Here is a 26,139-nt window from a genome sequence, read left to right as displayed (position 1 = left end):
TCGTGCCGCGGTTGCTAAAACCGCTCGGCAATTAACATCTGTCCGCGGTACGAACGGGGCTGTGCCACCGGCCTTTCCGGAGGTCGCTGTACAGCGTCAGGGACCACGTCGGTCAGCCATAAACGAGGGGACTAATCCCCCCTCGATAAGGGGAACAGAGGCCGACGTTGGGTTCCGCAACAATATATATATATATATATATATATAAATATATATATATATATATACATATATATATATATATATATATATATATATATATATATATATATATATATATATATATATGTATTGTTACGTTTGTTAGGGGTAAATGAAGAAATACCTTAAAGAAAGTTCAGAATAGTATAAATTAGCAGACTCCGAGTGTCGCAAAGAAGAAGAACCACGTATATGTCAGCCACGTATATGTTTGTTGGGGGTAAATGAAGAAATACCTAAAGAAAGTTCAGAATAGTATAAATTAGCAGACTCCGAGTGTCGCAAAGAAGAAGAACCCACCTCCATGTATCTAAGTAGTATCGAATGGCTGGGTAAGATCGTATATGTGTCTCCATACGAGGGGTGGAGCTATGTTAATTAGATAGGGCTTAAGGATAAACCCCAGTGTGTAATTGCCCTGTGATTTTTCCCTTCGTTGTTATTGCATCAAAAAGGGCCGCCATTACAATAACTACAACAATCGCACTGTGAATGGACTCATTCACTCACAGCACCGCCAGGTCTGACAAACCTGGCAAATTTGCCGATCGTGCCAGTCAAGCCCCGTCTCATGGCCTTTGACATCATCCGAACATTCCTGAAGAGAGATTAGATTCTGCCCACCGACGAATCGTAACGGGGAGGCCATGCCCCGGCCTTCGTGATTGAGTGGAGCTCGGTGATTGGACAGAGTGTGACGACTGTGACGTCATCGTGGGATATTCGAGAGTGAAAGAAAAGAGATGCGTCTCTTTCTCTGTCTTGGCGCTGGTTTAAGGTAGTCGCATTTCCTCCTTGTTCCGGCTTGGTCGCGGGCGTGTGGTCTTTGGCTCGTGTGCACTCTTGAGAGGGGGCTGGTGACAAACAGCGGTTAGGAACAGTCGGAACTACAAGACACAGGATCGATGTCGGTGGTGGACTGGGTCCTCGTCGTATTTCCTCTGGACGTCGAAGAGCGCACTCCACGCCATTTTTTGAATTTTCTGTGCGGTGGTTTGGAGGCGACAAGCAACCGGCAAGCCTTACCAGCCACTTGGGGAAGCTAAGCTGAGTGGCGGCTGATTACCACAGCATCATTTATTTTCTTTTACTTTCGTATCCCCCATGCTTTTATACGAGTCTGATTGGAGACGTCTCAATTAGGAATTTTAGTTTTTACCTCACCTTTCATTGTTATTACCTTCGCAAAAGCGGAAGGTTATGTTTTGATCGCTGTGTATTTATTTGTATGTCTGTGTGTGTGTGTATGTTATTCGCATAACTCAAAAAGTATTCAACCGAATTGCATGAAATTTGGTGGGATGATTGGTTATTATACGGGACACATTTGATTAGATTTTGGGAGCAATCGGGTCAAAGGTCAAGGTCAAGGTCACGAAAAGGTCAAAATCGTATTTTTGTTGTTTTGTTCCCTACACTCCCATGCCAAGTACAGAACAGTAGCTGCGGCGAAGGTATGCGCTCTACCGAGTGCCCGTTCTAGTTAGCATTTATTTTCATTAAATCATTATTTGTCGAATTTTACTTTCTTTGTGTTGTGGATTTTGCTGTCCCGTGTCTTTGTCTGTGGGGATCGGATAACCACTGTTTGTGTTCCAGATCAGGTAAGGCCTCAAATCTCCCTGCACGTGTCACAACCGCCAAGTTGGGCATACGTCTTGGAGTTAAAGCACGTTTTGGCCATTCATCCTCTTGGGTTATTAACCCCGGGAACATGACAATATATACAGACTTGGCATTTAATATGGAATATTTTTTTTGTGGTGGTGAACTTACTTTTCAAGATGTCTTAGAACCAAAAGTTCATTGGAATTATGTTGAAATTATTCTCGATTTTGTTCATGTGACCTTTAAAAGAAACAAAAACCACATTTGACATTTCGAAACAAATAAATTGATCCTTGAAAGTGATGTAAACTGATATCGAACTCAATTCATGGACAGTACTGTGTTAAACTTCTGTACGTTTTCCAGAAGTATCTCTTCATTTTGCACATTAGCCAAAAAATGTTTTAACAAAAACAAAAGTTAAATTACGACTGGGATTACTGACAGTAAAATTACAGTTCAGTACTTCGTGTAACCCCCACGAGGATTCAGGAGAGCACATACACGTTGAGGCATGCTGTTCACGAGATTTGCCAAGGTTTGGACAGGAATCGCTTGCCATGCAGTGACAATAACCTGCTGCAATTCACGCACAGAGGTCGGCTGCTGGTCCAAGTGGTCGATTTGACGCCTTAATTCTGCCCACAAGTTCTCTATCGGATTCATATCCGGGGACATGGCAGGCCACTCCATATGCTCTACACCACGGTCAGCAAGAAAGTGTTGGATCATGCGAGCACGATGAGGCCGTGCATTGTCATCTTGGAAGACAAAGTTTCCTCGAAAGGCTGCACCAGCAAATGGAAGCAATGTTTCTTCCAGAATGACCCTGTACTTGAACTGGTTCAGGTTTCCATTCAGAACAACCAGGCCAGTTTTGCCCCCTGCATGAAAAGCAGCCCAAACGGTCACCCCACCACCTCCAGCTTGGACTCTTGGCACTATACAATCTTTGTTGTAGGCTTCATGCACTTGTCTGCGCACTCGGACGCGGCCATCTTGACGATAGACCAGAAATCTAGACTCGTCACTGAAGATCACGTGATTCCAGTGTCCTGGCTGCCATTGACGGTGCTCTCTGGCCCACTGCAATTGGCGCTGGCGGTGTTGTCTGGTCAGGCGTGGCTTTCTCAGGGGACGCCTGGCACGATAGCCTGCTTGAACCAGTCGTTGGTTGACTAGCCTTCTGGATACAGGCACATTTGTCAGTTGCTGCCACTCAGCCCTAAGCCGATTAGCTGACTTGGTACGGCCATTGCGGACTAACCGGTGCAGCTAGCGATCATCCCTCCTTGTGGTTCTGCGGGGATGTCCTGGCCTCGGTATTGGAGTAGGGACACCCCTCTGAGCATTTCTTTTCAGGATCTTTGACACCTGACCTTGAGTGATGCCATACTGCCGAGCAATAGCACGCTCTTTCATGCCGTAATTTCGTAAACCCACCACTCCATGACAAACAGCATTGTCGAGTTGATGGACCATCTCCAGAGGAAGCGGCACTAACTTTTGGAGACGTGCAGCAGTTGTTTTCCACTAATACAGAACGCAACAACTCTTGTATACCTGACTGTGAAGCCAATCGTCAAATGCACCTGTCCGTACATTTTGCCATGCCATCTGTGATATAATCCTGTTGTTGACTTCTTGCTGCGACAGACAATCAGTGACATGGTTCTTTTAACAAATAAATCACCAAAGTGTAAAAGAAACTCACCAGATTGATATACTGAGTTAAGAAAGTAAACCCAAGTCAAGAAAAAAAAATATTCCATATTGTTACGTGGTCCCCTCAGTGCATACCAGGTCTCGGTGACCCCCGGACCGTGAGAGGACCTTCGCCAGCAAATAGTATTATATAGGCGCATTCGCCACGCAATCCATAGGAATTTCACCCAGGAGACAACTGATGTGCAAGTATATATTTCCAATGGTAATGATACCAAACACTTTCAAAGACACAACCACGGAGATTTTCCCCGAGCAATCAACAATACACAACCAGGCACAATCAATATTACAACCATGTGAACTCATCTACACAAACTCTAAGATGGCCATCTTAATCTTATACATTCCTCACGTGAGCCCCACTCCTGACTCCCTCCGTGGTCAATGTCTCTCCTCTCCGCACACGGGCGGTTGGACGAACCCCGGGCGGATGTGCTCCCAACGTGCAGTCTCGTACCGGGGCCGCGGCTGCAGCGCACCTCCTTGCCAAGCCACGGGGCAAACCCAGCGCGGCGTCCAACGTGCGCGAGGCCCCAAGTGCGACCCTTACGCGTCCTTGTAGACGGGCAAAAACCCAGCGCGGCTTCCGACGCGAGTGAGGCCCAACGTGCGGACCCGTACGCGTCTTTGTAGACGGGGCAAACTGTCCCGGACGCTTGGTTTCGTGCACGAACTCACGGTGACTGGACGTGTCAAAAGGTATTTACCGCCCAGGTAACTCCTCTCGCCAGACGTTTCGAAACGGCGCGTTTTCCACGCAGCGCACGGTCGCTTCCACCTTTTGTCGGAGCGGGGCGAGGAAGAAGAAACCTCCTTCTTTCCCTCGTGTTTTTTCCTCCTCCCTTTCCGGTCACTTCCGTTTCCGGCCACTCTTTCAGAAGGGCTCCTGACCCTCCAACCACAACAACTACCCAACAACTTAATATACTACACCCGGAAGCAAAGACCTGCATGGTAATTCACATTCATTCACATAAATATGTAACAATATTAAATGGCAAGTCTGTATATGATTTTATATATAAAGTACAAAAAACAGGGAAGAATCAAAAGAAAGACTCACCTTGTCTTGATGAAGTGAGTGGGAATGGAAGAGAAATATGAGGAGAGCGGGTTGATTGTGAACGAGAATAAGGAAAGCGACGTGGCAATTTCACAGAAATGGGTGCAGATGGAGGACCAGGCCCAGAAACTCCTATAGCACGTATTGAAAGGGCAAGGGGGAGTGAATTGGAGTTCGGGGTAGAGTACGGTAAAGGAAGGCGGGCACGTCGTGCCGTAGGAGGAACCCGGAGCCGTCGCCATGGAAACGTTGGTGGACGACCAATAACAAGCAGGTATCCTGACAAAGTAAAAGGATAGAACAGCAAAACATCAATAATATAGAGAAAGAGACAAAACCAATTACAAAATTATAAATTTCATTTAACCACTGTCATGCGTTTAAAAAAATGTCACTTCATGAAGCAGGGCAACAAAGTTCAATAGTGCAACGTAATCTGTACAATGATCACAATATTATATGCCACTACAAACCCCCAAATCGCTCATGCAGAGTAACATGCCGGAGACGTTCAAAATGTTATACCAATGAAATACTCACAATACCGCAAGGGTTGCCAAAAAGGTATAACAAGGAGTGTGATCACATCAATTGCCACTGTTTAGCAGAGGGCTTGCAGTAGTGTTGGTGTGGCACAGGGATTCAAAGACACCGTTCCAGTGAAGAGGTACTATTGGACATGATCCCTCTGTCATGAAGTTAATGGTTCCATCCGAGGGATGCCCTCCGTCTCCTTCACATTACTTATGATGATATTCCGACGCCGACCGCGTGGGGAGGATTTATATACCACCTGTGAGTAAGGATGGGTCATTCCGCTCTCCTGTGTCTTCGAGATGGTAAGATTGTTGCAAGACCTGGTCTACATTTGCTAATATCTCTGCAATGGCGTAATGGTAATGAAAGTGCTCAGAGATGCTTGCTTAATAGCCTTTGTGTTCTCTTTTGTAGATCAGTTGCATTCAAGTGAATAAAAGCTCACGGCTTGGAGTTTTTGGTGAATCGTCTCGTTTCGTTTTACCACATTTTTATTCACTTGAATTCTATGCTTGGAGCCATGGAGAAGCTGCTTCGCCTGGAGGTATTCTCGGGCGACCCTCAGGCTACGAACGCCGCGGACCAATGGGAATATTGGCACAACTCTCTTCTGCACTACACCGCGGCGGTTCCGGATCTCACCGAGGCACAGCGGCTATCGGTTCTGACCTGTCATGTCAGCCTCCCGGTCTAAGGGTACATATCCCACTGTGCCACCTACGATGCGGCAGTGGCGACGTTGCGTGGCATATAAGTCCGGCAACGAAGTGCATTGTACGGACGACACATGTTGGCTACACGACGCCAGGAAGCTTCGGAGAGCCAGGAGAACTACATCCAGGAGCTGATACGCATGGGGAAAGGTTGTTTGATGGAGGCTCGAACCGCTGCGGAGGCGACCGACGACTTGATGCATGATGCGTTTGTTGCTGGGATCTCGTCGCCGGCCATCAGACTCCGGTTGCTGGAGGAGACCACGTTGACCTTCCAACAAGCGTGCGACAAAGCACGCATTCTACAGCTGGCAGCCGCCCATGCGGAGGCATACGGTGGACCCTATCTCACAGCGGGGGGCGCTGCCGCGGCACGGCCGGGGTCGACCGCATCGCCCGAACGGGCACTCGCGGAATCTCCAGACAACGCTCCGGCACCGATCGCTGGAGACGATGGGAATCCGAACTCCGCAGCTGCAAACTCTGCAGAGAATGCCAAATGTTATTTTTGTGGCAATAAGAGACACTCTCGCTCCACGTGTCCCGCCAAAAATTGTGAATGTCATAATTGTGGGAAAAGAGGACACTTTGCTAAAATGTGTCGGCCGGCTAAATCTAAGTCTTCCCAGGGCTTGAGTCTCGCAGGTACGCGCACCTCACGGACGGCACGAGGCATGCGCCACGCCGTGCTACCTGTGCTCATGGAAGGGATCCGCGTGGAAGGGCTTATCGATACAGGTAGTTCCTCCAGTTTTGTCAGCCACGCTTTGGTACGACGTCACGGCTGGACAATGGGCTTGGATACCCAACGAATTTACCTGGCTTCGTCCGGACATAGCGTACGCACCAAAGGCGTTTGCTCTCTTAAACTCGTCATCGATGATAAACTGTATGAGGATGTGAAACTCGTGGTGATGCCGGAATTGTGCGCCGACGTATTGCTCGGTCATGACTTCCTGAGCTGATACGGCCGGTTGGTGATGCGCGTGGGAGACGGAGAGAATACTCTTTCGGTCTGCGGCTTAGCCGAGATGGCCATAGATCCACCTGCGCTATTTCCCATCCTGACGGCCGATTGCCGACCGGTAACCGTGAAATCTCGACGGTATACTCGTGCCGACGCCGCATATATCGCAGAGGAGACCGAGCGTATGCTCCGAGAGGACATTATAGAGCCGAGTAGATCGCCGTGGAGAGCGCAGGTTCTAGTCGTACAATCACAGGAAACGCCTGGTCGCCGATTACAGCCGAACGATAAATAAATTTACACAATTGGACGCGTTTCCTTTGCCGAAAATTGATGACCTCATTCAGGAGGTTGCCAAATTTAGGGTCTTCAACACTTTGGACCTTAAATCAGCGTACCATCAGATACCAATCAGGGAATCGGATAGGCCCTATACTGGCTTCCAATTGGGTCGACGGCTGTATCAATTTCGGCGGATCCCATTCGGAATCACAAATGGGGTGTCATCCTTCCAATGTGCCATGGACGACATCTTGGTTAAAGAGAATTTGCAGGATGTCTTTGTTTACGTGGATAATGTGACAGTCTGCGGACATACCCAGGAGGGGCACGACGCAAACTTGAAACGATTCTTGGAGGTTGCGCAACGTTATAATTTAACCTTCAACCGTGAGAAATGCCACTACGGTGTAAAAACAATCGATATACTTGGGTACACGATAACGTACACGACGTACACGACCGGCTGGGAGATAAAACCTGACGCCGAGCGCCTCTGACCTTTGCTAGAAATGACGGCACCCTGTGATCGAGCGTCCCTGAAGTGGTGCCTCGGGCTTTTCGCACATCACTCGAGATGGATCCAAGGCTACTCAGAGAAAATAAGACCTCTGGTGGACAGTAAGGTCTTCCCTCTGACGCAGGATGTGCTAGACGCTTTTCAACTTCTGAAGGAGAACGTAGCGAGGGCCTGTGTGACCTCCATTGATGATAACCTCCCGTTACTCATCGAGACAGATGCTTCGGATTGTGCGATTGCTGCGACACTAATGCAAAACAAGCGACCTGTGGCATTCTTCTCTAGGACATTGACCTCGACCGAACGCAAACATTCGGCAGTGGAAAAGGAGGCGGCCGCGCTGGTCGAGTTGGTCAGAAGGTGGCACCATCTGCTGCTGGGCAGGAAATTTGATCTCCTGACTGACCAACAGTCGGTGGCTTTCATGTTCGGCCACGAACACCCTCAGCGTATTAAAAACAACAAAATCGCATGATGGCGGGTCGAACTAGCTGATTACTGCTATGACATAATCTATCACCCCGGGAGCAAGAATGTGGTTGCCGACGCGGCTCTCTCACCCATCGGTTTGTGCTGGCATGACGTCAGAAGATCTAAAGCACATCCATGACTCATTATGTCACCCCGGGGTAACTCGATTCGCTCATTTTGTGCGCTCTCGCAATTTGCCTTTTTCGATTGAGGATATCCGACGTCTATGCCGCACCTGCTCCGTGTGTGCGGAGTTGAAGCCGCGATTCTATAAGCTGCCAGAGCGGGCGCTCATTCAGGCGACGAAACCATGGCAATGATTAAGCATCAATTTTAAAGGGCCGTTAGCGACACTCACACCAGGTACGCCTCGTTATCTGCTGACGGTGATTGATGAATTCAGTCGCTATCCATTTGCCTTTCCATGCTCAGACATGACATCAGCCATGGTTATACGATGCCTTTGTCAGCTGTTCATCCTGTTCGGGTATCCGGGGTTTGTGCATTCAGACCGTGGGGCTGCGTTCATGTCACAAGAGGTTCGGACCTTCCTAGTAGGCCTCGGGATAGCCACCAGCCGCACTACTAAGTATCGCCCCGAGGCGAATGGCCAGGTGGAAAGATTTAATCAAGTCATCTGGAAGGCCGTGGCGCTGCACTTACGTACGCACTCAATGGGGCTGCACCAATGGCCACAACCCGTGCCAGAAGCATTACATGTGATTTGGACTTTATTATGCACGGCCACAAATCAAACTACCCACGAAAGAATGTTTCATTTTGAACGTCGTGGCGCTAACGGTGAATCGATGCTGGGTTGGCTTGTCGAACTCGGGCCCGCGTATCTGAAGCGAACGGTGCGACAAAGCAAGTACGAACCGGCGGTGGATTTGGTGCAGATCGTGCAGGTTAATCCGCAGTATGCGACCGTCCGGCTGCGCGATGGCCGTCTTTCGACCGTATCGGTTCAGCATTTAGCCCCGTGCGGAGACGAGGACACCTGCCGTAACTTGAACTTGGAGGATTCGCCTGCCGAAATGGGGGATTCTGTTCTGGGCACCCCTCGCGCGCGTCGGGGTCTGTGTGACGTTACACCGCTGGGAACTGCTGATGGGGATTCCCCTGGGCTCGCCGTGTCCTCCGTCACCGGGAAGTGCGCCTGGATCGACCACAGATCAGACTCGTGCTGGCCAGGATGGGAATGCGAACGGATCGCCTACCTACCGGACGCGTGCGGGCCTAGCGTGCCGTCGACCCCAACGCTTGGATTTGTGATGCAGTGCTGGGTTGCTTAATTAATCTACTATTTTCAACTTATACCTTATATCGATAGTCCGCGTGCTAACTGAAACTTTAACGGGGGACAATGTGATGAAGTTAATGGTTCCATCCGAGGGATGCCCTCCGTCTCCTTCACATTACTTATGATGATATTCCGACGCCGACCGCGTGGGGAGGATTTATATACCACCTGTGAGTAAGGATGGGTCATTCCGCTCTCCTGTGTCTTCGAGATGGTAAGATTGTTGCAAGACCTGGTCTACATTCGCTAATATCTCTGCAATGGCGTAATGGTAATGAAAGTGCTCAGAGATGCTTGCTTAATAGCCTTTGTGTTCTCTGTTGTAGATTCAGTTGCATTCAAGTGAATAAAAGCTCACGGCTTGGAGTTTTTGGTGAATCGTCTCGTTTCGTTTTACCACACCCTCAATGAACAACCTACCAGCTCACACTCATTTCTATGAACACTAAACCACTCAACCAATACAAAACACTTGTACAAAACCATAAAGAGCATCAATAACTCTAACAGTGGCCTAACACCAGAACTGATTGGGGCAACCCAACATGCACACTAACCCATCTGTGTTGCCCCAATCAGTTCTGGTTGAACAGACCTGCGGCACGGAGATAGCCAATCAAGCTCACTAGTCTAGTAGGAAGACTAGGTCCCCCTGCACCCCCCGGAGATATACTTCTAATCAGTGTTTCTAGATTGGAAAAAATGTGTAGAAAATGACTAGCTATGGCCCCAAGCTGAAAAAATGTCCCACATACCATTTTTATGCAAATTACTGCTGCAAATTTTATGCAAAATTATGCAAATTTTATGCAAATTTTTGATGAGGAGTAGAGTTGAGGGGTCTTTGAGGGCTTCATCGAGGTGCTCTCGGTTGCAAGACTGGGTCATTCTGAGAAGCACAGCAGGGTCAGAGATCATGATGTTCTCCTCCTCAGTGAATCTCTCCATCAACAGCCTCTCCATTGCCTCACACACTGTTTTGAGGCAAAAGAGGGACTTTGCGTAGGCCTTTCCACTGAGAACACCTTTGAGAGATCCACTTGTTACTAGTTGTGCCTCAAAGAGAATCTCTGCATATCCAGAACCACGCATCTTGTGTCCAGTGAGCATCCCGATGTAGTTCATGGATGTGTGGAAGGGTCCAATCGTTACTACATGACTAGCAAATTCATTTGGCCAGCGCCAGATGATGGGAAGGGCTTTCATGCAGACACCCAGATCAAATGTATTCAGGACCCATCTCTGACCCACCTCAGCAGTTGCTGCCTCGGAACGCTTCAGTAGCTCACGAACAACTGCGTTGTCTGTGATCGGTTGGTGGATAGGCGTGCAGTAGTCGACTGTTGATTTGCTGGGTGGGGGAGAACCAGTTGCAGAGGTGAAACCCCCTAGCCCAGGCACAGGCTGCAGGCCATTGCCATGCCATGCAGGCACCAGGCACAGACCGATCACAGACAACGCAGTTGTTCGTGAGCTACTGAAGCGTTCCGAGGCAGCAACTGCTGAGGTGGGTCAGAGATGGGTCCTGAATACATTTGATCTGGGTGTCTGCATGAAAGCCCTTCCCATCATCTGGCGCTGGCCAAATGAATTTGCTAGTCATGTAGTAACGATTGGACCCTTCCACACATCCATGAACTACATCGGGATGCTCACTGGACACAAGATGCGTGGTTCTGGATATGCAGAGATTCTCTTTGAGGCACAACTAGTAACAAGTGGATCTCTCAAAGGTGTTCTCAGTGGAAAGGCCTACGCAAAGTCCCTCTTTTGCCTCAAAACAGTGTGTGAGGCAATGGAGAGGCTGTTGATGGAGAGATTCACTGAGGAGGAGAACATCATGATCTCTGACCCTGCTGTGCTTCTCAGAATGACCCAGTCTTGCAACCGAGAGCACCTCGATGAAGCCCTCAAAGACCCCTCAACTCTACTCCTCATCAAAAATTTGCATAAAATTTGCATAATTTTGCATAAAATTTGCAGCAGTAATTTGCATAAAAATGGTATGTGGGACATTTTTTCAGCTTGGGGCCATAGCTAGTCATTTTCTACACATTTTTTCCAATCTAGAAACACTGATTAGAAGTATATCTCCGGGCGGTGCAGGGGGACCTAGTCTTCCTACTAGACGATAATTGTACACATTTTTTGTGAGATTTTATGCTTTCAGGCGCTTCAGATTAAAATGCACGTGTTTGATTGACTATGTACATGAGCCTTCGGGCCGGGCTGCATGTGTATGCTCATGGGACAGGCTTGTTGGACTGCGTACTTTGGTTGTGGGGTCAAAGTGCATGTCGCAAGCTCTGTTTAAATGCCTGCATTATTTTAAACCTTTTTTAATTAAAAAAAGTTGTTTCTCCGAAGAGGAGGTGGTTTCGAGTTATTGTATGACAAATCGGGCCCTGTGGATTAGGATGCATGTGTTGGTTTGGCCATGTACTGCAGCCTTTGGCCATCGAGCTGAAGTACGAGTGCACTAGTTTGCATCGGTGGACTGTCTACTTTGTCCATGAGTCAAAGTGCAGTGCATGTCCCAAGCTTTATTACAATGTTTGATTTTTTAACCTTTTTTATTTAAAAAAATTAAGTATCATGAGGAGAGATTCTGCCCCTGATGGTTAGGGTGTCTGCCTTTGTTTGACCATGTGCTTTGACCTTAGGGACAAAGTGCATATGTCTATTAGCTTGACAAGCTTTTCTGGACTGTCCTCTTCAGTGAGATGAACATCCTTCACTTCGATATAATGTTTGAGTTTTCACTTGTTTCTTTTTTAAAGGTCGCCAAAGGCAGTGAGCCAGAAACGTGTCCGTGGATTGATTCCCTTCACAAAGGGTGGGCTGGCGTTGTCTAAATCTCAGGAAAATCAACATTTTACCAGGGATAGTCAGAACAAACCGCAGTGATAAAGAATCTTGCAGGGAAGTTGAAACAAATACCAGGAAATATCACAACAAATGAGCTGAAATTGGAAGCCGTGTCATGTGCAGTGAACATCCGTAAAAGAGCCCTTCAAACAAAGACATGATTAAGAACACCTGGAAAATGTTCCCAACCTGATACTAAAAAATATCATATGCTCCTCAAAAAGCAATCCGATAAAGAAACAAGGTGAATACTTTGGTTTTTGGGAGGGGCGTGACCCTCCTTTTGATACTCGCTTTCAGAGATTCCCACCAATGGGGAATATCGTAGCGACCAACATCCTCCTGGAGGAATATTTGTAGAACTGATGCCCTTTCATTTTGGCCAGTGTCTGCTTGTCCAGTGGAGTACGGTAACGTATTATCGACTAAGGTGTTTACCTATGACCTTCGCGTGTCCACGTGGCGGTTGCCATGTGACTTCCAGCTGACCCCGCACTTTTCCTTTCTCAAGTTTCACCGATTGAGGTGGCGCAGAAACTGGAAGGGGAAAGCTTCCATTATTATAATACAATCTTTCTCTTGATAAACAAAATATATCTTTTTAACTGATATGCTTTTATTTCTCAAACTACAAGGAAAAGATGCTTACGAAGTGAGGCAAAGAATAGGAAAAGAGCTTGCAGGGAGAGGAGCGGAATGGAAAGGAGGCAGGGAATGGGAAAAAATAGGAGAGGGGGAGGATGATGTCCATTTCTGACTCTTTTAGAAATGTACTATGAAGTCGGCCCCAAACATGAAATTTGGACGTAAGTAGACATGTGTGTTTGACAAATATGTGACTATTGCTCGTTAAAATTATACAATAATAGGTGTGCATCATAAATCCATCAATAAATCGCCAAATGATCTTACCTTGTCCCTGCCGATTGTGACGTCCAACGGGATAGTCATTTCTCCAGTGGTTTCCATGGGATTGTGATCTACGACCATGTGTGACTTCTCGTTTCCTGCCACATCACAACAGGTAAATAAAAATATAAATAAATAAATTTCGGGTTTATTGAACAATCACCAAGCCAGAAGTCCAAGGACTAAAAAATAATAATTGGTTTTCAGAAAATTGTAATAAAAATTAATGTAATACATTTTTTTAAATCCACATGGAAACTATAATCGATAATACTGCAAATAATAAGCAAGTTTGAACATTATACTAAACTAGTTCAAGTTCATGGAGCTAGTTGGCGTTGCCGGGTAGGAGGGGAAAGGTGAGGGTGAGGTGAGAAAGACAAATTTACCTGTGTGAAGAACGCTTTCACCTCAGCATTACGCAAGTAAAAAATGTAAATGGAAATACCGTCTGCCACCACCACCAGGTGGCGCTACATGGTATACATTTACATAGACAATTTAAGCACCCCCACAGACCCCTCACACCCCAGCATGAGACTGCAGCCACAGCCTATGTTACCCCCAACACATAATTGTATTTGTACTCCAAGTTTGGAGTTTGTAATTTAAAATATGTGGCCGTGCATAGAACACATACATACAAACAAAGAGAGAGAGAGATTTTTGCCTTTTAGAGGTATAGAATATGTAATTAAATAGCCTTTTCCGCTATTTTTCTGCTTTTACAATAGGTAAATGTGGTCTTTTATGAAATTCTATATAAGGGTCTTGGTTCATGGAGAAGCTAAATGATCAAGGGCTTTCTAATTCCAATTGTATAATAACAGGTTTCCAGACCAATAAGTTTGATGACGTAATTATGGCTGGAACTTGCCTACCCTTCGCGAAGGACACTATGGGATTTTTAACATCCACCCACTAATACCAGCAGACAATAACTCCTTACAACTGAGGATTTAGGAGATTGAAGACCCACACAACTATTGCATCATATGCAGCACCTTTTTGGTGATCGCCATGCCACCTTCGACCAGTCGCTCCTTCGTGAGTTGGTCTTGCAACATTCACCACCCCACATCCGTATGATACTTACAGCCATTTGCCTTCACCTTACGTGAACACTCCAGATTGGTATTGGTACCACGTGACCTTCGGTGGTAATGCTCGTCAGTGAAGAGCATTGTGCTCGTACTGGCCGCAGGGAAACAACGATGCCCACAACTAATGGCGATGATTCACCTCGGTCATACATCATTGGACCTTCTTTTCTTCGTGGATCATACTAGCCAACATAATACCACAGGCTTATTAGATAAATTATGGCCTTCACATGCACAAGTTGGAGACAGAAACAGGGGAACAAGACCGAAAAGAAACATGTCCATGTGCTATGCCAGCGCATCTTGGTTGCGGTTGCGATGGCAGCGGTTGACTCTGATTGGACGAGACACGGCGCGTCCTGGTATAGACTCCGACTGAACTTTTTGTCAGGTCACTCTTATCTCTGGTCCATGCTCAGACTTGCAATGCTGATGCTTATTCTTTCATAGACACCAAGCCAAAAATAAGTTCCACCACTCATTCATTTCACTCACTCCATGGACTGATTCTGCGCTGACTCAAAACTCTCTAACTGTCATGCAACTTTCCCTGCACATCTTTCACATCCTCTCACGACCGTGTCCAACCTGGTGCGCTGATTGGCTGTGTGCCGGCCTTCTTGAGGCTTTGACCCCTTGGGGACTTCCTCCCCACCCACCCATACACCTCATTCAGGATTTTCTCACCTTCTTGTGTGGATGGGGAGGTTCTCTACATGTTCAGAGTAGCAGCTTAGAATTCCAACAAAACCAATTCAGATAGATCACAAATGGGAAATAATTTAGAGGATAAAGGTGTGGGAATGGTAGGAACTTAGACACATACATAACAGCGGGATTTAGAGGATAAAGGTGCGGGAATGGTAGGAACTTAGACACATACATAACAGCGGGATTTAGAGGATAAAGGTGCGGGAATGGTAGGAACTTAGACACATACATAATAGTGGGATTTAGAGGATAAAGGTGCGGGAATGGTATGAACTTAGACACATACATAACAGCGGGATTTAGAGGATAAAGGTGCGGGAATGGTAGGAATGTGGCGGACACATTGTCAGTGGGCAATAATTCCGCGCACCAGCGGGTGGCGCGAGCGTCCGGGCATGGAAGCGCAGCTCGGGCCATGCCCGGAGCGAAGGCGTCACGAGGCGCAGAGTGGAACTGAGGACATGCCCCGCCTTTCGGCCGACCGGCCACGCCCGGGGGCAAGGCGTGGCCTCGGGACATATATGCGGGCTCGATAGTCGAGCCCGCCCAGTGCTTACGTGCGAGCTGTTAATAAAGCATTTCAGTTTGTACAACGCGTTGTGGCCTACCTTCTTGGCAAACGAATCGTGTGTGCACAGCACCACACTGGTGACCCCAACTGGTTCAGCCATAGCTGACCACTGAACGCGCCATGGCTACCAATGCTGTCGGCGTCAAACTCCCGGAGTTCTGGGAAGCGCAAGCCGATGTTTGGTTTGTGCAGGCCGAAGCTCAATTCCAGCTCCGGGGCATCACGGCGGACGAGTCCATGTACTACCACGTGGTCGCCGCCCTCGGGCCCGGCACTGCCGCCCGAGTCGTGTCCATCCTTCGGCACCCACCGGGCGACCACAAGTACGTGGCACTCAAACGTCTCCTCCTCGCCATGTTCGGGTTCACAGAGGTCGAACGTGCCGACCGCCTCCTGGACCTTCCCGCCCTCGGCGACACACGACCGTCCATTTGGATGGATTTTATGCTGTCCCTCCTTGGAGACCAGCGCCCGGATTTCCTGTTCCGAGTGCTTTTCCTCCGCCAGCTACCTGTGCAGGTGCGGCTCGCGCTGGCCGGTTCGAAATTAACGGAACCCCGCGCCCTGGCCGGAGAGGCCGACAAATTTTTTGTGGCCTGCGACGCGCGGTCGGTGTACGGTGCTGCCGTAGTGGATCCCGGTGCGGAGGCTACAGCGCCCCCTGCTTCCCTCGTGGCCGCTGCTACGCCCCGCCCACTACCGCCGCCGCCACCACCACCGCCGCCGGCATGGCCGCCGCGGCCGCCACCACCACAAACCTGGTGCTAATATCATGCCAGCTTCGGCCGCAAGGCTAGAATGTGCCGCCCGCCGTGTTCTTTTGACGGGTCGGGAAACGACCGGGCTGGCGCTCACTTGCGGCCATGAGCGTCGGCCATTCCGGCAGCCTCCTGTTCATCACGGACACCTCGTCTGGTCGTCGTTTTCTGTGCGACACGGGAACGCAGGTAAGCGTCCTCCCTGCCTCCGCGTCCGACAAGCAAGCCGCGGGCCGGGGCCCCGCCTTGCTCGCTGCCAACGGAACACCCATCCGCACATTCAGGCAGCGTTGCCTCTCACTGCGATTCGGAGGGCAGCGCTTCCAATGGTCTTTCGTCACCGCCAGTGTGCCAATGGCCCTGCTCGGTGCGGACTTCCTTTGTGCGCATGGGCTGTTGGTGGACATTAAGCGTCGACGTCTCGTCCAGGCAAAAACCTTCAGCTCGCTCGCTTGTTCGCTGAGTGGCTCGTTGAGCAGCTCGCTGAGCGGCTCACCGAGCGGCTTGCCAAGCGGCTTGCTGAGTGGTTCTGTCCCGGCGACGTTAGTCTGTACGCTTCTGGCAGCGGACGAATTTACCCGCCTCCTCGCCAGTTTCCCGGCACTCACGCGGCCCACCTTTTCAGCGGTGGCCGTCAAACATGGGGTGGAGCACCGTCGGACCACCGGTCTACGCCCGGGCACGCCGCCTCGACCCCACGAAGCTCACCGTGGCAAAAGCGGGGTTCGCCACGCTGGAGCGGCTGGGCATCGTTCGGTGCTCCAACAGCGCTTGGGCCTCTCCTCTGCACATTGTGCCCAAGCCTGGCGGCGGATGGCGGCTGTGCGGTGACTACCGCCGGCTCAACGACGCCACCACCCCCGACCGCTACCCGGTCCCGCATATTCAGGACTTTTCCACCCGGTTGGCAAACACGACCGTTTTCTCCAAGGTGGACCTCATCTGGGGCTACCACCAGGTCCCCGTACAACCGGACAATGTAGCAAAGACGGCCGTCATCACCCCTTTCGGTCTCTTTGAGTTCCTGCGGATGCCTTTTGGGTTGAAAAATGCGGCCCAGGCGTTCCAGCGGCTCATTGACAGCGTCTTGCGTGACTTACCTTTCATCTACATCTACCTGGACGACATCCTAGTCGCGAGCGCGTCCCGGGAGGAGCACCTGCTCCACCTCCGCATGCTCTTCGAACGCCTGGGCCAGCATGGCCTGATAATCAACCCCGCGAAGTACCGTTTCGGCGTCACCGCCATCGACTTCTTGGGGCCCCCCATCACCAGGCACGGGGCCATCCCTTTACCGGCCAAGGTGGAGGCGGTCAGGAGTTTCCCGCTCCCCCGCACGATCAAGGGGCTCCAGGAATTCCTGGGCATGGTGAATTGTTATCACCGCTTCGTGCCCCGCGTCGCCCAGCTCCTGCGCCCCCTGCACGAGGCCCTCCGGGGGAAGCCGGGCAAAGGTGACATCGCCTGGATGGAGCCGATGGCCGCAGCGTTCGCGGGCGCAAAGCTGGCCTTGGCCAACGCCACCATGCTGGCGCACCCGGCGCCCGATGCACCAATCGCCCTCACCACCGACGCGTCGGACTATGTGGTGGGCGCGGTGCACAAGCAGTGGGTGAGTGGTGCTTGGCAGCCGCTGGCGTTTTTTAGCCGGCAGCTTCGCACGCACGAACGCCGCTACAGCACCTTCGACCGCGAGCTGCTCGGGCTCCACCTGGCGGTCCGACACTTCCGCCATCTGCTCGAGGGCCACCCGTTCACGGCTTTCGTGGATCACAAGCCCCTTGTTTTCACGATGGCCAAGGTCGCCGAGCCATGGTCGGCCCGGCAGCAACGTCACCTCTCTGCCGTGTCCGAGTACATGACGGACATCCGTCATGTCGTGGGTAAGGACAACCTGGTGGCGGATTGCCTTTCCCGGTCCGTCGCACACGCGGTCCACCTCGGGATCGACTATGCCCGGATGGCGGAGGTCCAGGCCTTGCGGACCGCCGTCACGGGCCTCCGAGTCACCGAGGTGCCGTTCGACGTCGCGGGCACTGCCCTCTTGTGCGACGTCTCCCTCGGCCGGCCTCGCCCCATCGTGCCCGCAGGTTGGCAGTGCCCGGTTTTTGACGCCATCCACGGCCTGTCCCACCCGGGCACGAAGGCCTCCCAGAAGCTCATCGCAGCCAAGTTCGTCTGGCGTGGCCTCAGGAAGAACGTCCGCGACTGGGCCAGGACGTGCCTCGCGTGCCAGCGCGCAAAGGTCCACCGCCACACCCAGGCCCCGTTTACGGTGCCTGAGCGTCGGTTCGACCACGTCCACGTCGACTTGGTGGGACCTCTGCCCCCCTCGCGGGGTTTCACCCACCTCCTCACCATGGTGGACCGCACCACCCGGTGGCCGGAGGCCGTGCCATTGGCGGCGACGGCTGCGGCTGACGTCGCGCAAGCCTTCATCGCCACGTGGGTTGCCCGGTTCGGTTCCCCCTCGGACATCTCGTCCGACCGCGGCCCCCAGTTCACCTCGGAGCTCTGGGGAGCGGTGGCGCAAGGGCTCGGCGTCAAGCTGCACCGCACCACGGCCTACCACCCCCAGGCCAACGGCCTGTGTGAGCGCTTTCATCGCTCAATGAAGGCCGTGCTCCGGGCCAGCCTCTGCGACGGCAGCTGGGACGACAGGCTCCCTTGGGTCCTGCTGGGCCTCAGGACGGCGCCCAAGGACGACCTGCACGCATCCTCGGCAGAGCTGGTCTTCGGACAACCACTGCGGGTACCGGGCGAATTTATCCCCGACTCCACGGCTCCTTGGTCCGTGGCGCAACAGTGCTCCACCCTGCAGGAGACCGTCAGGAGGTTCGCCCGGTGCCGACGGCACACCACGGTTGCCCGTCCTCCCACGTCGCCCCGGAGCTTCGCACGGCGGAGTACGTTTTCGTCCGGCACGACGCCCACCGGGCACCGCTGCGGCCCCCGTACGACGGGCCCTTCCGCGTGCTGGAGACCGGGGACAAACATTTCATCGTGGACATTGGCGGTACTCCAGATCGTATCTCCGTGGACCGCCTCAAGCTGGCCCACCTCGATCTGGACCACCCCCCGCAAGCAGCTTTGCCTCCGCGTCGAGGCCACCCCCCGGCGGTCAGACCCCCGGCACCCCCCAGCCCCGCCGTCCCGCTACCCCCCAGCCCTGCACGCATCGCCAGAGGGCGTTTCGGCCGGGTCATCCGGCTTTCCCGCAAGCTCACCCTTCAGGTGCGCGGGAATTCTGGGTGGGCGCGTGTGGCGGACACATCGTCAGTGGGCAATAATTCCGTGCACCAGCGGGTGGCGCGAGCGTCCGGGCGGGGAAGCGCAGCTCGGGCCACGCCCAGAGCGAAGCCGTCACGAGGCGCAGGGTGGAACTGAGGACATGCCCCGCCTTTCGGCTGACCGGCCACGCCCGGGGGCAAGGCGTGGCCTCCGGACATATATGCGGGCTCGATTGTCGCGCCCGCCCAGTGCTTACGTGCGAGCTGTTAATAAAGCATTTCAGTTTGTACAACGCATTGTGGCCTACCTTCTTGGCAAACGAATCGTGTGTGCACAGCACCACAGGAACATACATAATAGCGGGATTTAGAGGATAAAGGTGCGGGAATGGTAGGAACTTAGACACATACATAACAGCGGGATTTAGAGGATAAAGGTGTGGGAATGGTCGGAACTTAGACACATACATAATAGCGGGATTTAGAGGATAAAGGTCCGGGAATGGTAGGAACTTAGACACATACATAATAGCGGGATTTAGAGGATAAAGGTGCGGGAATGGTAGGAACTTAGACACATACATAATAGCGGGATTTAGAGGATAAAGGTGCGGGAATGGTAGGAACATACATAATAGCGGGAGGACTTTGGATTTCTTCAAAAACACTCTTCGCAAATGACATCATTTCACACATAAACCAAACGCTGATGCCCTGCGTATATTAATGAAATATATATTCTATCCTACTCCCGTTAGCCACTATGACGATCCCCACAACAGTACTTACTTCTCATTCGTGTTCATGGAGCTGAACCAAGTTCGACTTCGGGAAGAGACATCTGTGAAGAGATCAAAGGTTCTTAAACTTTTCGTTACTCTACATGTTGGACATTCAATGTTTAACAGATCAGCAAGAGATATTTATTGATAAATCTATAATAATAAATGTCAGTGTGCGTGTGTCTGTCAGTGAGTCTCCTCCATAACTCCAAAAACATGAAACACAGTTGCCCTAAAATTTGCACACATACTAAGGGAACTCCAAAGGAGTACATGAATGAAAACTGTGTGTTTGGGTAAATTTAAACACCGCTTTTGAAGATAATTGGTGCTCATCAGGGATGGGGAAGGTGGGGAGCATGCTCATCATAAAAAAAGCCTTACTAAGATGGCGGCATGCCATCTTGGTCACGCTGCTGTTACCTCGCAGGGGTCTTAAGCTACCATTTTGTTTCGGCCTGCTCAACAATGCCTTGACTTGGAACAGGCCGCAATGGTTTCTATGCGATAAAGTGCTCAAAATTAATGTTTTGACTTTTGTCACTCATATCGGCGAATGCCTGATCTTCATACCTACGAATTGCTTTAAACATCGCTTTTGAAGGTGCTATAGTTTTCAAATTAGGAGCTCGGAGGCGATGCCATTTTCCTTACTCCTGTGCAATACATGATGCCATTCTCCCTACTCCTCTAAGCCCCCATGGTTAATCGCGACAAAACCTTATAGGATCACTTTTTTTACCACGATGCACCTTATTTGGAGTTTTAAAGTCATTTTCTCACAATTCATAACTTATAAACACATGAGCCACCACCTGTCACCATCTCTGAGGGCACGAAGGAGTCTCACGTGACCTCTTAAATCTAATTATAATTGGTGAGATGGTGAGCTCCGATCGTCAAATATGGATGGTATCAGATGTGGAAAATAACTGTTAAGGAGTGTTGCTCATCATCTCCTCCTGGTCCCTCCCATCCAAACCACTGCTGGCCTGTACTCTTTTGACATCCTACTCCCTCTATTATCTTCCTTTCAGCCACTCATGCACTCATGTCCTACCGTTCTGACTTAGGAGCGTTAAAGTGCTGCCCGGAACCATCTTACGCTCTCCGTGTCAGGATTGCTGGTCTTACTTTCTGTCTCACTCAAACTATAGCTACCGGGCCTAGCTTCAATCTCTTTCTCACAAAAAACATCATACACCTTTCTTCTCTTTTATTTAAGGCCTGGCCTCGCTGAGGACTACAATCTATGACTGGAGCTTTCAACATAAAAAAAGATTTGTCTCTTTGTTCTCCTCTGAACTTTTCAATTTTGCAGGCTGCTGCCCTCTGTGATTTAGCTACCAGGAGCCTTTATTTGTGTTATAAATAAATAATAAATAAACGTTATAAAACAGGTAAATAAATACAGGATGGAATATCACTTTAATATCAACGGTATAATTTTGCTGAACTGGGTCCAGAGGGTCATCAGTGGATTTTAAGTAAAACTCAGAATCGTCTTTCACATGTGATTTGTGATCATAATGCAAACATTGAGGATTCTTTTCAAAATGTCATTTTATGAAATAAATAAATGATACTAACTGCTTTATGAATATCGAGAATACTGACGCGGACCCCGCACGATGCAGAACCCTCCACGACATGGACCCTGCGCGACATGGACATGCCATGACATGGACCCGCCATGACATAGACTCTGCACGACATGGACCCTGTGCGACATGGACCCGCCATGACATGCACCCGCCATGACATGGACCCTGCACAACATGGACCCACCATGACATGGACACTGCGCGACATGGACCCTGCGCGACATGGACCCTCCACGACATGGACCCTGCGCGACCGACATGGACCCGTTATAACATGGACACTGCGCGACATGGACCCTGCGCGACATGGACCCTCCACGACATGGACCCTCCATGACATGGACCCTGCTCGACACGGACCCTGCACGACATGGACCCTCAATGACATGGACCCTGCGAGGCACGGACCCTGCGCGACATGGATCCTGCGCGACACGGACCCTGCACGACATGAACCCTCCACGACATGGACTCTGCACGACACGGACCCTGTGAGACACGGACCATGCTAGACACGGACCCTGCACGACACGTACCCTGCGCGACATGAACCCTCCATGACATGGACCCTCCACGAAACGGACCCTGCGAGACACGGACCATGCTAGACACGGACCCTGCGCGACACGGACCCTGCGCGACATGGACCCTGTGAGACACGGTCCCTGCGAGACATGGACCCTGCGAGACACGGACACTGTGAGACATGGACCCTGCGAGACACGGACCCTGCCCGACATGGACCCTGCGATACACGGACCCTGCGAGACATGGACCCTGCGAGACACGGACCTGTACCTGTGAGACACGGACCCTGCGCAACATGGACCCTGTGCGACATGGACCCTGCGAGACACGGACCCTGCGCGACATGGACGACATGGACGTGACACGGACCCCGCGAGACATGGACATGAACCCTCCATGACATGGACCCTGTGCGACATGGACCCTGCGTGACATGGACCCTGCGTGACATGGACCCTGCGAGACATGGACCCTGTGCGACATGGACCCTGTGCGACATGGACCCTGCGCGACACGGACCCTGCGCGACATGGACCCTCCATGACATGGACCCTGCGTGACACGGACCCTGCGAGACACAGACCCTACAAGACACGGACCCTGCGAGACAAAGACCCTGCGAGACAAGGACCCTGCGAGACAAGGACCCTGCGAAGCATGGACCCTGCACGATGTGTACCCCTAAGCGGTGCAGACCCTGTGTGATGCGTACCCTGCACGACATGGACCCCTATGCGATGGAGATCCCTACACGACGTGCACTTTGAGTGAACCCAAAGATACTTGTCTGATAATGATGACCATATTTAACACACTTTGAAATCTGTTACAAGATATTTATAAACTCGGTGTCTGTGCCATCTGGTTTTCTGATCTGAGCACATGACGAATAATTTGGCGAACCCTGAAGAACTTTCACAAGGAAGGTTGTTGTTTTTTTGGCACCTGGAATGTGATGGATTGTCAGGATGAAGACAGTGAAGTGAATGGAAAGTGAAAAACACAGAATTGGAGGTGAAAAAGGAGGTACATTTCGACAATTTGTTCTACACACTTCATCCAAAAACTCCGTACTTTGTGATTTATCATCATGGATGCAATAAAAAGAGGATATTCTCAAATCAAAGGTGTTCTATTAAAATTATAAATATATAACTCAGATTTATAGACTAATTAAAATAACTAAAAATTTGACTTCATGGAACACTCTTGAACTGCATTTCGAGCAGAGCAAGGTTTCCATTACCCCCAATTTCACCATAAACCAGTGTAAAAGTAACACTGAATAGAGTTGCGGAAAGCAATGAAACAACTGAAGTTGGTTTATGGATTGAGATTCCATGACCTCACTAGCACAATATTCCAAACTTTCTCCACGACTTATGTTCCCCTCCCACATCCTGGCACCACATGCCTCGGTCTGCTCCATCTCCGCACAGTCGCTCTACCTGCATTACCTTGCGCTCAACATCGCTCGGTCTTGCCCCCCCCCCCCCACCCCCAATCCCCGTCCCTCACCTTTGGTCTCTTTTCGAGCTGAAGCACAGAGTGCCAGCAGAAGGATCAGAGCAGCAACCGTATCCATTCCTTGCACCACCAGCACCCAGCAACACTCTCATTCAACCCAATGTTCTTCTCTCCTGCAAGTTCTCCCTTCCACCGGTCCGTCTCCAGCAGCCGACTTTCACCTCCTAACCGCCCCCCCCCCCCTCCCCCAATTCCTTCCTCCTTCCTTTTTCATGAAAATGAAGGAGGGATATGTGGCTAGGAGAGGGGGGATTAAAAAAGAATGCAAGGAATGTTTGTGAACATATGGAAAGCTTTTTCCTCGAAATTAAACATTTCACGAAACTATAATATTATATACATAAACTGTACACACTTGCGGATGTCTTATTGGGTTTTCTGGCAAAGGAAGGTGGAAAAATGGCAACATTTGTCTGATGGCACCAATGAATCATCTTTAGAGGACTCCATTTCATGTTTAAGACTATATGTTCTCCACGTGACCAATAACCCTGCCCCCACCTTTTGTGGTGCTCCATGGCAATGCCCTGTGTATGTAGCTATACATCTCCGCATTCACCATAAAATCTTCTCGAGATGTTCCTTCTGTTTCCGAAACAAAATTTCCTAAACAACACCAAAGCATTTCCAGGAAATATCACGGGCTTAGAGTTGCTATAACGTACGTCCAACACGGTAGTTAGTTGATAGATGATGAATAAAAGTAAAGGAAAATAAAGGTAAAGTTTGAGGGCCTCCCCTAGATGACGAGCCCCTGGCTTGTGCGCCTCAAGCATCATTGTTAATCCAGGCCTGCATTGTTGGACTTAATAATTAAAAAATAATTGTATACTAGGTCGAGGCTCATAAAAGAGCTAACACATAGAACATATAATAAGGGGAACGGAGACAAGAGGGTGGAGAGAGAGGGAAGCACATCAATAGTAGAGAATAGGGACATCAGGAGATTTGTGGAAAAGAGAGGGCTGGGGCGGGGTACACGAGATAAACAAGATGGACACGACGAGGACTTTCAGGAAAGAAAACGGGATTTGAAGGAGGTAGATTTGGGGTGGATTAACATTGGTAGAAAATATCAAGATTTTAATGGGGTGAACAGAGAGGGCTGGGGCGGGGTACACGAGATAAACAAGATGGACACGACGAGGACTTTCAGGAAAGAAAACGGGATTTGAAGGAGGTAGATTTGGGGTGTATTTACATTGGTAGAAAATATCAAGATTTTAATGGGGTGAAAGACCTAGAGGGAAGAGAGGGATTTAAGAGAGTGTGGGAGTTTGTTCCAGAGGCAGGAAAAAGAGGAATGAAGGAGTGAAGGTGAGCAGAAAGTCTTGATTTTGGCAGTTTAACCATAAGAGGGTTGCTGGCAGATCTTGTGCGTCCTGCAGGAATATTTGGGGGGCAGAGCCCAGAGAGAGCTGGGGGAGCAAGGCCGGAGAGGAGTCGGTAGAAGACAGAAAGACCACCAACCTGCCTGCGGTGAGTGAGTGAGAGGCCCTCGGAGTTGACTTCATCGCAGGAGATTCCAATGATTCTGAACGCTTTGGTTTCAACCGCGTGAAGCCGAGCTAGGTGTGAGGCAGGAGCACCAGCCCATAGGGGAGAACAGTATTCCATTGAGCTGCGGATGAAAGCCTTGTATGTGGTGAGGAGCTCAGGTGTGCAAAGGAAGGACTTCGCACGACGGAGGATGCCCAGTCGGCGACTGGCTTTGGAGGCCAGCTTGGAAATGTGGTTTTCCCAGGAAAGATCATGGCAGATAGTGAGACCCAAAAGCTTGAGTGACAGAACTTCTTGGCGCGGATTGTTGAGAAAGTAGATGGGAGGGTTTTCCAGATGATCTTTTCGGAGAGACATAGTAAGAGTGTGAGATTTGTCAGGATTGAAAGACATGTTCCACTTGTTTGACCAGTCTGTGATTTTGTCCAGGTCTGCAGAGAATGAAGAAGATGCTGCAGACTGCCGATCTGAGGGTTGAGATATGGAGCGGAAGAGAGTGGAGTCAACAAAGAGATAGAGAGGATTTTCCAGAGAGTCGGAGACATCATTAATGAAGATCAGAAAAAGCACAGGGCTTAACTTACTTGAAATATAACTTACTTTAAAAAAATAACCCTGTGCTTTCCACACAGTCTTGAGGAACTGCAGCCTGGACAGG

At 50.2% G+C, this 26,139-nt stretch overlaps 1 protein-coding gene across 1 annotated transcript in view; it reads right to left on the bottom strand.

The window, feature by feature from the left end:
- Positions 1 to 24,108, bottom strand: part of LOC137421035 (uncharacterized) — a 97,717-nt gene extending 73,609 nt beyond the window's left edge. Inside the window, exons 1-5 of the mRNA XM_068106689.2 lie at positions 23,973 to 24,108; positions 20,330 to 20,381; positions 13,171 to 13,265; positions 12,697 to 12,795; positions 4,601 to 4,879 (exon numbers count right to left, since the gene is read on the bottom strand). Of these exons, the coding sequence (XP_067962790.2) occupies positions 4,601 to 4,879; positions 12,697 to 12,795; positions 13,171 to 13,265; positions 20,330 to 20,381; positions 23,973 to 24,039 (592 nt within the window). The 5' untranslated portion in view covers positions 24,040 to 24,108. The remainder of the gene's footprint in view (positions 1 to 4,600; positions 4,880 to 12,696; positions 12,796 to 13,170; positions 13,266 to 20,329; positions 20,382 to 23,972) is intronic.
- Positions 24,109 to 26,139: the final 2,031 nt, after the last annotated feature.

This window comes from Myxine glutinosa, chromosome 2, assembly GCF_964187855.1.
Source record: "Myxine glutinosa chromosome 2, kmMyxGlut1.1, whole genome shotgun sequence".
Taxonomy (NCBI): domain Eukaryota; kingdom Metazoa; phylum Chordata; class Myxini; order Myxiniformes; family Myxinidae; genus Myxine; species Myxine glutinosa.
The sequence above is the reverse complement of the archived record's forward strand: the minus strand, read 5'-3'. Positions and strand labels throughout refer to the sequence as shown.